At 51.3% G+C, this 13,597-nt stretch overlaps 1 protein-coding gene across 2 annotated transcripts in view; it reads right to left on the bottom strand.

Moving 5' to 3' along the window:
- Positions 1–2,578: 2,578 nt before the first annotated feature.
- LOC149326529 (uncharacterized) overlaps positions 2,579–13,597 on the bottom strand; it is a 54,427-nt gene continuing 43,408 nt past the window's right edge. For both annotated transcript variants that reach the window (XM_089563755.1, XM_089563757.1), the window contains exon 10: positions 2,579–2,778. In XM_089563755.1, the coding sequence (XP_089419881.1) occupies positions 2,677–2,778 (102 nt within the window). In that variant the 3' untranslated portion in view covers positions 2,579–2,676. The remainder of the gene's footprint in view (positions 2,779–13,597) is intronic.

Genomic DNA, 13,597 nt, shown 5'->3' on the forward strand with positions numbered 1-13,597 from the left:
CCGCGCGCACGGCGTCTCGCCAGCGCGAGCCGAAAGGGGGAGAAGGAAAACCCCTGCTGAGCGCGTAGCTTCCTCTCCCCTCCACCACCGCTCACCGACACGGCGTGCGCCGAGGGAATGAGTCATCCACGCCGATTTCTCTAGAACGTGCGAGTCGTTTCTACTGTTAACCGGGGGAAGAGGGGGAAGCCTTGCGTGCGCTAAGACATGTCCCCCTCCTCTGCAGTCGGACGTCGGCGACGGCGCCACGCCAGAACACACTCGAATCTTCGAGATGCGACCCCCGACCTCTGACCAATGGGGACGCGCGGCCGGTGAGAAGAAGGAAGGGCGACACACTGCCGATGCTGAGTGTATGTGCGCGCCTACTCTGGCGCGTAGAACAAACAGACGTGGAAGCGAGCCTATAAAAGAAGGCGTTGATCGCTATCAGATTAGTCAGTCCGGACCGCCGTTTAAGCTTCATCGAAGCGCGCCCGTTCGACTCCCGGGGAAAACACCACTATGCCAGCCACGGACCAACGAGGCAACGTGCGCCAGTCTGCGGGACAGCATCGTCGTGAACCTCGAGTCGTCGGACTGTCGCAGTGCCCGGTGAACAAACTGTGTTTTGTTTGCTTGCCTCTCTCGTGTGTTAGTGCCCTTTAGGTGCAATATTGCCTTTGTATTGCATTGTCTCTCGAGTTCAACTTTGAACGAGTTGCATTGTTCTGTTAATCACTTAGTATGTGTCTGTACTAGTGATTGTGAAATCCTGTGTATCGTCTCAATTGCTGTATAAACTTTGTTTTGTTTGTGAACCTTTGGCTCCGACCCATTCTCTGGCTTGCGACGAGCGAAAGCTGGGCACCGAACGCCCAAAAACCTCTTGTCACTTGGTAGCTGGTCTCCGCTGAGCTTGCCACGCTGAGTCGAGGGCATCTCCTTAGAGTCCGAGAGCGCTACCCCCAAACGCTCTAAGGGTGTCTGGGAGCTTCACGCGTAAAAGTGCGCGAAGTCTGGGTGACAGTCCCCTATGTGCAGCCCAGCGCTAGTTGTCCCTTCTCTTGAGCAGTTCTTACTGCGGTAGTATCTTAGTGTCGATATTTGAATGCATTCAATTCAACCGGTGAAAATGCTTTTCCTGCCGCGTTTGCATGTAGTTATTTGCAATCAATTTGTCTTGCATGATTGCCTCTATTAGTGTGATACTGTCCTTACGTGCTTTCATGACTTTGTACCGACAGTGTGTTCGCGTGCAGGAAACCCTGTGTGACCATGTTCCAGAATCATGGGATCGTCAGTCGTGAGCCAGTTTGATGACTTGATGGCTCAAGGTGTTCATTACACGCTGGAAGGTACAGACCCTGTCAAAAGTGTACCTAAGCTGTTTAGCGGGGGTCGCTAGCATATCTAGCAGTCCAAAGTTTGGGAGCATTTAGGACGCGAAGCCATTAATTCGAGAAATTACGGTAGCTGAGCATGCATAACGAGACATATAGCTGGCCTCACAAGCAAACCCCTTGCTCCGAATACTTTTGACTGGGAGTGCACAGAGCCTGGTGCCCATATACACATTTTCGTCTAGTGTGGCACCGCAGTTGGGGAAGTCAGAAAAGGGACGAGATACAGGACACTGCGCGAATGTGTGACGAAAGAATAAGTTAGACGCTGTCCACCCTAGAAATTTTAGGCTGTTTTAACACAAAGGCTACAAACTACCCAAGCTGCCTGAATACGCCGCTGAAGAGAAAATAAAACAGGCGAACGGTGAGTCACGGTTAAGCGCAATTGAGAGCTGAATGCTGTGCCACACAAGGATAAGAAGCATTTATGCGAAGCCGAGATCCTTGTCTTGCCGGAAAAAGAGAAATAGCTTCTGGCAGCAGCGCGTTAAGCTGCGAAAGTAGTTAGCAAGACCACGGGCGTGGCCCAGGTCGAAAAGCAGATGTGGCCTATATGGCACTACATGCTGTAGTAGGGCAAAAAATTAACCCTCTTTTGTGCCAGCTGCAGCAATCTTATGCCCGAAAGCTTCTTAATCGCATCCAGCCACCAAATTTTCGGGCCGCTCCCTGCTACTCTTACCTTCTTTTAGTATCCTGTCCGTAACCCTTACAGCCATCCATTATCTTGTATTCGCATTACGTGCCGTGCCCAAGCCCATTCATTGTTCCTAATTTCTACTACGATATCATTAAACCACGTTTGTTCCCTGACCCACTCTGCCGTCTACCAACCTCCTAACGCTACATATCGTTTTCCTTTCCATATCCGTCCTACGATGTGAGCCGACAGTTTCTGAATGCATTTTAAGAGAACACCTCCACACGACGATGATACGGAGTAATTTTTGTTGCCTGTGTGCTTGTATGCGTGCAGTGAAATCGAATTAAGTCAGCATTTGAGACAGCATCATGTAACGGTGCTGACGATCCTACGTCCAGAAGCTGAAATGACATTGGGTGGACAAAAAAAAAGTAGTGCTTGTGGAAAATTCAGAGTCGAGATTCAGAGCTGACTAGAGCTGACTAGGCTTTGACTAGGCTTTGACAGAGCTGACTAGGCTTTGTAACAAGCAGAGATGGCATTGCGTGTGGAAGGTATTTATTCGAATATTTATTTGCATCTGTAGTGCGCTGAAGGCGAGGATGTTGCCCCGTATTTAAGAGTTAAAATTGTATTTTCAATGCCACTTTATTCAGAGCGAAGAATCTCGGCTCCCTTGCAGTGTGGTTCTCGATTGCACTTTCCACGGCAGCACCATCCGAGTCGCTGTGGTTCAGCCCGATCGAAGAGCTGTGGGACCAACGCCAAATATACAGTTACGTAAGGTTCTCATGTTGACAGAAATAGCAAAAGTTATTATTTCTGGCGTTACTCGATTGGTAATGAGGAGCAGCGATTATAATATACTGATTGTCCGCTGGAAGAGTATGTATTTTACAGAAATATGCATTTTTATTGACATGGATATAAAAGGAGATAGTGTGATTCCGGTCCCGGCTACTCCTTTTCACATAATGATACTAAAATACCTGAACTTTGAACATAACGTTCAACACAGTAAAGCTACAACACACGCAATTCCCAGTACAAATAACGCAATGAGTAGGCCAGATATCCAACAACATAAAATATAAAACCAAACTAAACGCACTCATATTACCACATGAAATAAAATGTGGATATACTGTAAGCAATGATAAGCTCTATACAGAGTAAGCGGTATAAAACCCCCAAATACAAGAAATCAAAGAGAAACAATGAGCAGTAACAATAACAATATCACATTTATCAGCGATACGATAGAAACGCACATAATCATTGCCAGGAGTCTGGAGAGCATGAGCCGAGGCGCAGAATCCCAGAATTTAGACAAGCACTATCTAGTTCTTCCCCAGGAAGCCACTGTCTTCGAACGAATATTTCACCGCGATATTTCACCCGTTACTGGCTTGGTTTATGTTTTGGTTTATGGGGTTCAACGTCCCAAAGCGACTAAGTCTATGAGAGACGCCGTAGTGGAGGGCTCCGGAAATTTCGACCACCTGGGGTTCTGTAACGTGCACTGACATCGCACAGTACACGAGCCTCTAGAATTTCTCCTCCAAAGAAATTCAACCGCCGCGGCCGGGATCGAACCCGCGTCTTTCGGGTCAGCAGCCGAGCACCATAACCACTGAGCCACCGCGGCGGCGATCACCCGTTACTGTCGCACATGTGCTGGCTATGAATCACGCTTGTAGAGATAAAATGGTTCCTTCGCGAGCAAAGCGACTACATCGCCAGAAAGGAGAAAACTTTTCAGTGAAATTTGTTAGTTTTGTAATACTACTACTATCAGCTATCTGCTATGTTACTACTATTTGACTACTATCTGCTAATAACACTTATACTTCAGCCATACAGAATGAAATTTGTAAATAGCGGACACTGGGCGAAATATTCCCCTAGGAAATATGTAAAGGATTAGCTTATATCCCTTCTGTTTTTGACGCCGCCAGCGTTAGCACACGTGGGCATGCGCGCGCGCGGGAGGCGCGGGTGTGTAGGCGCGCGGGCGAGCGGCGACAGATCATACGGGTTACGGGCAGGTGAGGTAGAACGAAACCAGGGGCGCGATTACGAGTTTTTGTCTCAATTTTGAGACTCTGACGTCAAAATGACGACACCGCGAGTTGTTGACTGCGGAATCAACCAATTAGCAGCGAGGTTGTGGTGTCTAATAGTAGGGTTCCACCCAGGAAGCATTTAGTTGCGCAATAAGGGACCGTATACTAAAGTTTCGCTGTAAACACATAGTTAATTATCTGAAGAATGTTTTATTTCGCTAAAAAACTATGTTTCAAACTCAACGACATGAAGCAAAAGAAGAAGCGTCCTCAATTTTGCAATTAAGTTTGCTCTTCAGTCACTTTTGCTGCCGCGAGGGTGCGCTGACGCGGGAAAAGCGTCGGTAGCGGCGGCTAGGCGGCGTGAGCTGACGCCTGATTCAACCGATTCAGCGCCTTATCCCTCCACGCACATATTCAGCCATCGTTAGCATGGCAGCCAGAAAAAAAATCAGCTGATTCGACGGCTGTCCTCTTTTTTTACACATTACGCAGAATCAAAGTACTGCGCAGACGTCTTAAGTGCGCGGAAAAATCTGTTTAAAGGCAGTGATTGCTACGAGTCTGCCGAGAACAATTTGGAAGGAGCGCTTGGCTCGAAAACCGGCGAAGGCAGCTTTAAGGCAAGTTCACACTGGCGAGTTGCAATCGTCGCGCTAGTATTCTAGGCGACCGATTTCGGTCAATTAGTTACCGTTTCCGAAGTACATGTAAAGCGGGGAGGGAGCGTAATAAATCGATTTAAGCCTGTCGCGCGACCTCCGCGACTCGCCAGTGTGAACTCACCTAGCCTGCTATCGACGGCAAATGTGCTCAAAGGGCGATGCGTAGTTCTATTTATTTTTGTTCAGAAAATACCAGGCGACCATGAAAAATCACACTGCAGCAACTGCCGACACACGGGAGCAGACCGGTGCAGCTGCTGGGAGCTTGCAATCTCATTGCGGGAATTAAGAGCCGGCACGCGCCCGGTCACTGCGCCAACAATCACTCACGACGCCTCGTAACCAACTCATGCCGCCCGCTTCGGGTTAAGCACTTGACATTCGTGTTGGTGTTGTTGCCGTTCCGTTCCGATGATGCTCGGATGACGCCGCCGGGGATACTGCGGTGGCGAAAGTTTATGCGAAGCAAGTCCTCCTTCGCCGCTGCCTTGTTTTGGGGGTCTCGCCGGAAAGCGAGCACCTTCTGCGACTTAACTTTGACAGTGGTCTCCGCAACTCACCGCAAACACTTGCACAGTCGGTTGGGCTACGCCGACGTTTACTTCATTTCCTACGGTGTCTTGAAACCCACCGGCGGCGAAGGCGCGCACAGGCACTTGCCGCTCCACTGACCGCGCACTCACCCGCACACCTCCAAGTTCAACGGCGAGTTCGTCGCACAGCCATTATGCTCCTTCCTATGTCAAAACGTCGAAACAACTCGTCCGGCACGTCAAAACCGTCTTCATGCACCCTCTTACACCGCTGCTCGCGCGGCCACCGGCCATGTAAACAACCGCCATTTTCTGTCTCGAGCGGTTTGAGGCCACTCGTTCCAGTCGCAAGAAATCGTCTCAATCGGCTCGCATAATTAGGTGAGCAACGTCAACACTTTTGGCACACTTATGACGTCGGCCGGTGACGCAAAAAACCAATATGGCCGCTGGTCACGACCGACCAATAGGAACGGGGCAAATGAGACACTTTTTGAGACACTTTCCGATTGAGACGATTTTGAGCGACTCGTAATCGCGCCCCAGGAAACGGTCGGCTGCACTTGTGAGCGTGCAGCGTCTTTGTACGCTCGCACACTCCGTGTTTTGGCGTCTGTCTTGGTCTCCGACGCGGAACTCGAGCGGTTTCTGGCGACGGCAAGGTGAGAAATGTTTTAAAAACTGCATGCTCAGCAGTTTACGCTGAGCACGCCGGCCGGCGCAGTATGGCGCAGGGGTGAAAGGCACGCCTACAGGCTCGCTCCTTGGCACCAGCCGTGACACCGGTTCGTGCGCAGTTAGTGAAGAGTGCTCATATGCCTTGTGCGCTTGGCCTTGCCGTTCATTTCGCATTGTTGCGCGTTGAGTTGCTCGGGGACGCGAAGTTTTTATGGTCACCAACAATGCACTACTTCTTTCGAGTGATATTTGTTGACGGTCGGGTAAAATATGTGGTTGACTTGAAAAAAATGGGCAAACAAGTCGTAAACTAGTTTTGCCGCGTTGTCAATACTGGCGCGCAATTTTCAAGACTCCCCGGAAAGAAAGGTAACACATAAAAAGCTAAAAAATTGAAACTTGTGCATGGAAGGCACCGTCGTGTGCTCTAATGAAAACGGGCATTGCACCCGCATAGTGCGCTTTACGCTTTGCTTGTGCGCTTTGCAAAACGACTAAGAAAAAAAGTAGACTGGTAGGATTTTCTAAACATTCTAAAATGTGGAGTTGGTGCTCCCAGCATTGTCTTCTGCGCCTGCGAAGACATGCAAATTGTACCCTCGCATTAGTTCTCAGAGCCCCAACAAACTGTGAGCGACTTATGGGGAGGCCTTGTTGTAGCCGACCGGGTACCAAAGCTTTATCGAACAAAACGCTCAGTGAACCTTGCAATGGTGCTTGTAGATGTCAGGCTGCACAAAATAACGTCGGGGAATCGAAGAATGCTCGTAAATCATTAGGAGGTTCATCTTGCATGTGATGCAATAATGCTCCGCATGCGAGGTTCGTGAAAAGCATGTTTCCTTCTTCATAATTTCGCCGCTTTTGCGCATTTTGCCCGTTAGCTCAGTTTTTGTGCAAGGTTTATGAGAACACCTGCTCCTAGTTTACTTTTCAGCTGAGGGTGCCCGGTGGTAGTGACAGCCACTGCTGTGCGCCCCTTTGCAGTAGGAATGGACAACAAGAAGCGCGGAACGAAATTAGCGATGTGCTAAATGGCGATGCTACTATATTTGTTTTGGGGTTATATACAGCAAAATAACTGTTCATTTTACAAAAGCACCTGGTGTCTTTTCTGGACTGTCAATGTTTGACGAACGCCGTGGCCACCTGCGCTGATTTCCGGTCAAGAGCGCCCGGAATGTAATTTTCCTCTTTCAGGACCAAAAGTAAATAGAATAAGAATAAAATAAGAATAGAATAAGAGACCATGCAGAACAGGAATGATGCGCCACGTAGGCGCAGCAGGCCGCAGCGCATGCTAGCATTCAAACTGCGCACGCCAGGAACCGAAACCTCCTCACCCCGCCGCTTGGTGCGCTACAGTCAATTGGGCCACTGGGCCCTATGGGAGTGCCCGCTCTTTATGAATCCTCTCTGTGCTTCAGCTGCGAAGCACTTGTTGGCAAATGAATTCTGGCAGTACATAGCGGCAGCCAAAAGCGATTATTCGATGAACAAGAACTTTAATGCCCTTGGCGGTACGAGGCTAGGAATTTTGGGCAGCATAGACTCGTGGAAAGGGCATGCGTCTGCTGTGGTGCTCGCATGTTCACACCCAAGAAGTTAAGCTGCGCGAAGCGAGCGCATCACAGACATTTTTCTCTCTCCCTATGGCTCAAGCTGCCGGATTTGGCGTGGCGTTCTAGCAGGCGGGAGAGGCTTGAGAGCGGCTACGCTTGCTTTTCGGCTACCGCGCGTCCCTTCCACGCGTCTGGACAGCTGAAACTCTGCTCCCCATAGCACGAGGGGCAGTGTGTCGCTGCTTGTCTAATAATTAATGTTGGATGCTTTGACTGCCAGTGTCACAAAATTGAGCGCATTTTTGAAAAAGAAACAACAGCGCCGCTCGTATATTACTTTCCGGCGCATGTCGTAAAACAGGGAGAAGGAAACCCCGGAGAGCGACTAGCCTTGCGTGTGTGGCTTCCCCCTCCATCACCCCTCGCCGACACGACGCGCGGGAGGGTTGCGTCAGCCATGACGTCGAACCTTCTCGACTGTCGGAGACGTTTCTATGAGGGCGTAGCCTTTCGTGTGCTAAGAGATGCTAAGAGCCTTTCGTGTGCTAAGAGAAATATACCTCCCTCCTCACTCGCGCGTCGGCGGCGGCTCCAGGCCCTAAAAATCTGTAAGCAACTCGAAGCCACTCCCGGTTTCGACATATGGGGTCGAGCGCACGGCGCGAGAAGGAGAAGGAGACTGCACAGCCGATACTATGTGCATGTGCGCGCCTGACTTGGCGCGAAGAACAGAGAGACGTGGAGCAAGTGTATATAAGAAGGGTGTTGGCCGCTGTCGACTTGCCCGAGCCGCCGTTTAAGCTTCAGAGAAGCGCGCCCGCTCGACTCCCGAGAAAACACCACTGCGCCCAGCCACTGTCCAACGGGGCAGCGTGCGCCAGTCTACGGGACGGCAGCTTAAACCTCCGTCGTGAACCTGTGGTCGTCGGACTGTCGCAGTGCCCGGTGAACAAACTGTGTTTTGTTTGGTTGCCTCCCTTCTGCGTTAGTGCACTTTAGGTGCAATAATTCTTTTGTATTGCAAGTGTAACATTGCACGAGTTGCACTGTTTTGTTGATAACTTTGTATGTGCCTGTACTGCTGATTGTAAAATCCTCTGTACCGTCTCATTACTGTATAAAGTTTGTTTTGCTTGTGAACCTTGGGCTCCGACCCATTCTCTGTCTTGCAACGGGCGAAAGCTGGGCACCAAACGACTAAAAACCTCTAGTCACTTGGTAGCTGGTCTCCGCAGAGCTTACCACGCTGAGTCGAGGGCATCTCTCTTTCTGAGACGGCTACTCCCACACATCCTAAGGGTGTCTGCGAACGCACGCTAATGCGCGCGAAGTGGTGACAGCCAGCCACAACTCTATAATTGTAACCATGCGCCTGAGCGCAAAAAGTTGAAATGTATTTAGAGGCATTTACTTATTTGCAAAATCATGAAATTATTTAACACATTTGATTACAACCGCGAACACCGCCGCTATGATCGGGAAAGAATCACACTTTCATCTCAGAAGGCATATTTTTGAAATGTACTCGAAGTCATCGCACATACACGATGTATATCTGCAATATTACCGAGTTTAAGTTGTCAGTTTATGTGCCTGATGAGCGATATGTACTTCAATTATTCAGTTGCTCACCTTCTGTGCAGGCTTCTGTACAAAGGACCTGTTATAAATCTGTTGTGTCCCCTTATTGCTTTTGTGTGTGTGCGCCCCCGCATCCTCCTCCTAACGACCACTCGCATCCTCCTCCTAACGACCACTCGCATCCTCCTCCTAACGACCACTTGCCCCTCGTCGCACGCTGTCGCCAGATGCCCCCCCATGGTGCGCCCCCGCATCCTCCTCCTGTTTTGGGAAGCCACTCCCTCCCGTGGACGCTTCTCCGCTCCCTCCTTTCTTCGGGCGGCCAGTTCGGCTCCTGCCTCGGTCGACGCTGGTCGCACCCTCATCGGCTTTAAATAAACGAAGTCTTAAAGTACCGTGTGCGTCTTTCGCTGCATTCAACACAGCGACCGGACACGACAGTGGCGACGAGAAAGTGGATTCGACCCGCGCTACGCAACGCTATTGACAAGCCATGGCTACGCGAGGGTTTCCCAATCAGATACCAGAGTTCAACGGCTCATCGTGGTCATCGTGGGTTGGACGCCTTCAGTTCTACTTTGAAGCTAACAACATCACAGACCCAGCCTTGAAGAGGGCCAACCTGCTGACGCTGTGCGGGGAGCAGACCTACGATACTGTCTGCGCCCTTATTCAGCCAAGCACAGCAGCGGCAGTGTCTTACGACGACATCGTAAAAGCGCTGCAAAAGCACTACGACCCAAGGCCATCCGAGGTCTACAGCCGGGCTCGCTTCCAACGACGAGATCAACTGGGAGGAGAAACTGTGAGCGCCTACGTAGCCGCGCTCAAGAAGCTCGCTGCCGACTGCAATTTTGGAACGCTGTCGACAACAGCTACCGGGCAGGAGGGAGACGCAGCTTCTTCTGCTAACACCACCATGCTTCCCTTGGACGTGATGTTACGCGACAGATTTGTGTGCGGACTGAGTGACGAGTCACTGCAGCAGCGCCTGTTCGCTGAGAAGGACCTCACATTCAGCAAAGCTTACGACATCGCCGTTCGAGCGGAGAGCGCCGGTCACCAGCAGAGAGGGATTCGCCGGAACACCGAGCCGGTACACCAGACAAGCAACCAGGTGCGCAAGCCTTCTGTTGTTGTAAAATCGGTCAAAAAGGCACAACGCTGCTGGCGGTGTGACGACCAACACAACCCCCAGGGATGTCGATTCCAGTCAGCCACGTGTAATTTTTGCCACAAGCGAGGGCATATCGAAAGAGCATGCATTACGAAACGGAGACTTGCCAAGATAAAGTCACCTTCCCAGCCTAATCACAGCGTCAACGCCTCAGAGAATACGCCGCTATCTGATCTCCATGGAACAACATCAGCAACACCATCTGTGTTGTACGACCTGAACACCATGAATCTCGGCACGCGACCGAAGATTTTTACAGAAGTAAGCGTACATCACCAGCTGATTAAGTTCGAGGTGGACTCCGGCGCAGCCTGTACTCTGATCAGTGAGGACACGTTCCGAACTTCATGGCCATCTGACGCACCCGCCCTGCAACAAGACGACACGCACCTGCGAACGTGGTCAGGACAGAATCTGCCACTATTGGGCTCTGCCAACGTGCAGGTTAACTACAACGGCCAGACCCATATGCTACCTCTGCTTGTTGTGAAGGGCACAGGATCAAGCCTTCTAGGGAGAAACTGGTTTTCTCCACTAGGCGTGATGATATGCGGCATACACCAGACGCCGAGCCAGAACATGGTTGAGCAACTGCAAGAGAAATACGAAAGAGTATTCTCGGAAGAGATTCCAGGAAACGAAGGGCCCCCGGTCACACTGGAGTTGTTGGACAACGCGCAACCCAAATTTCTGAAGGCCAGGCCGGTGCCGTTTGCTCTCCGAGATTCAGTTGAAAAAGAGTTGGACAAACTGGAGCAGCAAGGTGTCATCGAGCCGACGCAGCATTCAGAATGGGCCACACCACTTGTCGTAGTTCGCAAGAAGAACGGAACCATACGCCTCTGCGGAGACTACCGGAGCACCGTCAATCTTGCGACTAAAGCGTCCTCTTACCCGCTACCGACACCTGAAGAAGTATTCAGTGTACTGCGTGGCGCAAGAGTCTTCAGCACATTGGACCTCACCCAGGCGTATCAGCAGCTGAAGGTGAGCGAGTCAACTGCTGAATTATTGGCAATTAACACACTGAAAGGCTTGTACAAAGTCAAGCGACTGCCTTTTGGCGTAGCTGCAGCCCCGGCCATATTTCAAAAATTCATGGAGACAGTGCTTCAGGGCATCCCAGGAGTTTGTGTCTACCTTGACGATGTCATCATCAGTGGCACTTCCACTGAAGAGCATGCAGTGCGCCTAGAGCTCGTTCTCGAAAGGCTAGCAAACGCTAATTTGTGCATAAGCAAATCGAAGTGCTGTTTTGCGGTGCCAGAGGTGCAATTTCTGGGACACCGAATTAATGCGGAAGGCATTCACCCTACCGAGGACAAAGTGCGAGCGATCACAGAAGCACGAGCTCCAACAAACAAGCAGGAGCTACAGGCTTTTCTCGGACTCTTGACGTTCTACGACCGGTTCTTGGAACAAAGAGCTACCGTGGCCAACGACTTATACCAACTCCTTCGGAAAGATGTGACATGGACATGGTCGCCACGCCATCAGCGGTCATTCGATGCCCTGAAAGACCTGATTCGAAGATGTACAGTCCTCCGCCACTACGACGAAAGGAAGCCTCTGCTTTTGGCTTGCGACGCATCACCGTACGGAGTCGGCGCGGTTCTATCGCAAACTGACGAGCAAGGAAGGGAAGCTCCCATCGCCTTCGCCTCACGTACGTTGTCGCAAGCAGAACGCAACTACGCGCAACTTGACAAAGAAGGGCTAGCCATCGTCTACGCGGCGACACATTTTCACCAGTACATTGCCGGCCGGAAGGTGACCTTTATAACCGATCACCGACCGCTATTGGGCATTCTGGGACCACAAAGGCCTATGCCACCAACTTTGTCTCCGCGAATGACACGTTGGTGCATCAAACTCTCAGCGTACGACTACGCTCTGGTCTACCGCAATGGGAGTAAACATCAAAACGCCGATGCGCTAAGCCGTCTGCCACTAGACGCAACTGTTGACGAACCATTTCCACCAGGAGACGTTCTGATGTTCGAAGCACTGCCAGAACCTCCGCTTACAGCAGGCACAGTTGCAGCATCTACGCAGAAGTGCGCAGCTCTCCGGCTAGTTTACACAGCTGTTCAACAAGGCAACGTGCATAAACTCAAAGGGGACAACTTCGACGCTTACCGCAGGCGAGCTACAGAGTTGAGCACCCATCGCGGCTGCATCATATTTGGGTCCCGAGTTGTGATGCCGAGAGAACTACGCGCACAAGCTATGTCTCTCATCCACGCCGGACATCGGGGCATCGTTGCAATGAAAAAGTGTGCCAGAAGCTACATGTGGTGGCCTGGCATTGACAACGACATCGAAACAGTGGTGCGAGAATGCAAGCCTTGCCAGAGCAGCCGGAGCGCCCCGCCGAAAGCTCCTGTCCCAGAATGGGAAAAGCCAGACACACCATGGCACACACTGCACATTGATTTTGCAGGACCAATTGAGGGCTGCACTTTCCTTGTGGTCGTAGATGCCTACACAAAGTGGCTTGAGATAAGGCAAATGGGACAGACGACTTCGGCAGCAGTCATTGACAACCTCCGATCACTATTTGCAACGTTCGGCCTGCCGCGCAAGGTAGTGTCGGACAACGGAACACCGTTTGTGTCTGCGGAGATCCTCAAGTTTTATCGCGACAACGGGATCTCATCAGTTACATCGGCCCCCTACCACCCAGCGACAAACGGACAAGCCGTGCGCTACGTAGCCGAGCTAAAACGCGCCCTTGAAAGAGATCAGACAGGCTCGCTGCAGCGCCGCCTTGCGCGCTTTCTCTTCAAGCAGCACACGACGGTTCAGAGCACAACAGGCGAGACCCCCTCGAAAATGATGTTCGAGCGTGAAATGCGAACCCAGCTCACAGCCATCCTCCCCGAGCCAAAGGCAGAGACGTTCCGGGAAGAAAAAGCAATTCCGCGCTGCGGCACGCTTAATGAGGGGCAGCGCGTCCTCGCCCGACAGTTTCTGAAAAAGCCACGCTGGGAGGAAGCTACAATTGTCAGACGCATAGGCCTGCGCTCTTGGCTCGTCAACATACATGGCACAGTAGCACGCCGACATCTCAACCAGCTGCGTAGATTTACGACGCCGTCTGAGAGCTGTCCGCCAGCGGAGAGAGCACGTGCACCATCTTCCCACATAGCCTGGCACCTCTTCCCGGAAGAAGAGACTTCGCCCAGGACAGACCTAGGAGACACAGCGAACAACAGCCAGCCTACAAGTGTTTCTCCCCCGAGCGCACAAAGCCAGCGCGCCTCCACGCGTGAGCGCCGACCCCCTGCACGATACCAGGCAACTT

Source organism: Amblyomma mixtum, chromosome 10, assembly GCF_055824585.1.
Source record: "Amblyomma mixtum isolate Tamu chromosome 10, ASM5582458v1, whole genome shotgun sequence".
In the NCBI taxonomy this organism is placed as follows: Eukaryota; Metazoa; Arthropoda; class Arachnida; order Ixodida; family Ixodidae; genus Amblyomma; species Amblyomma mixtum.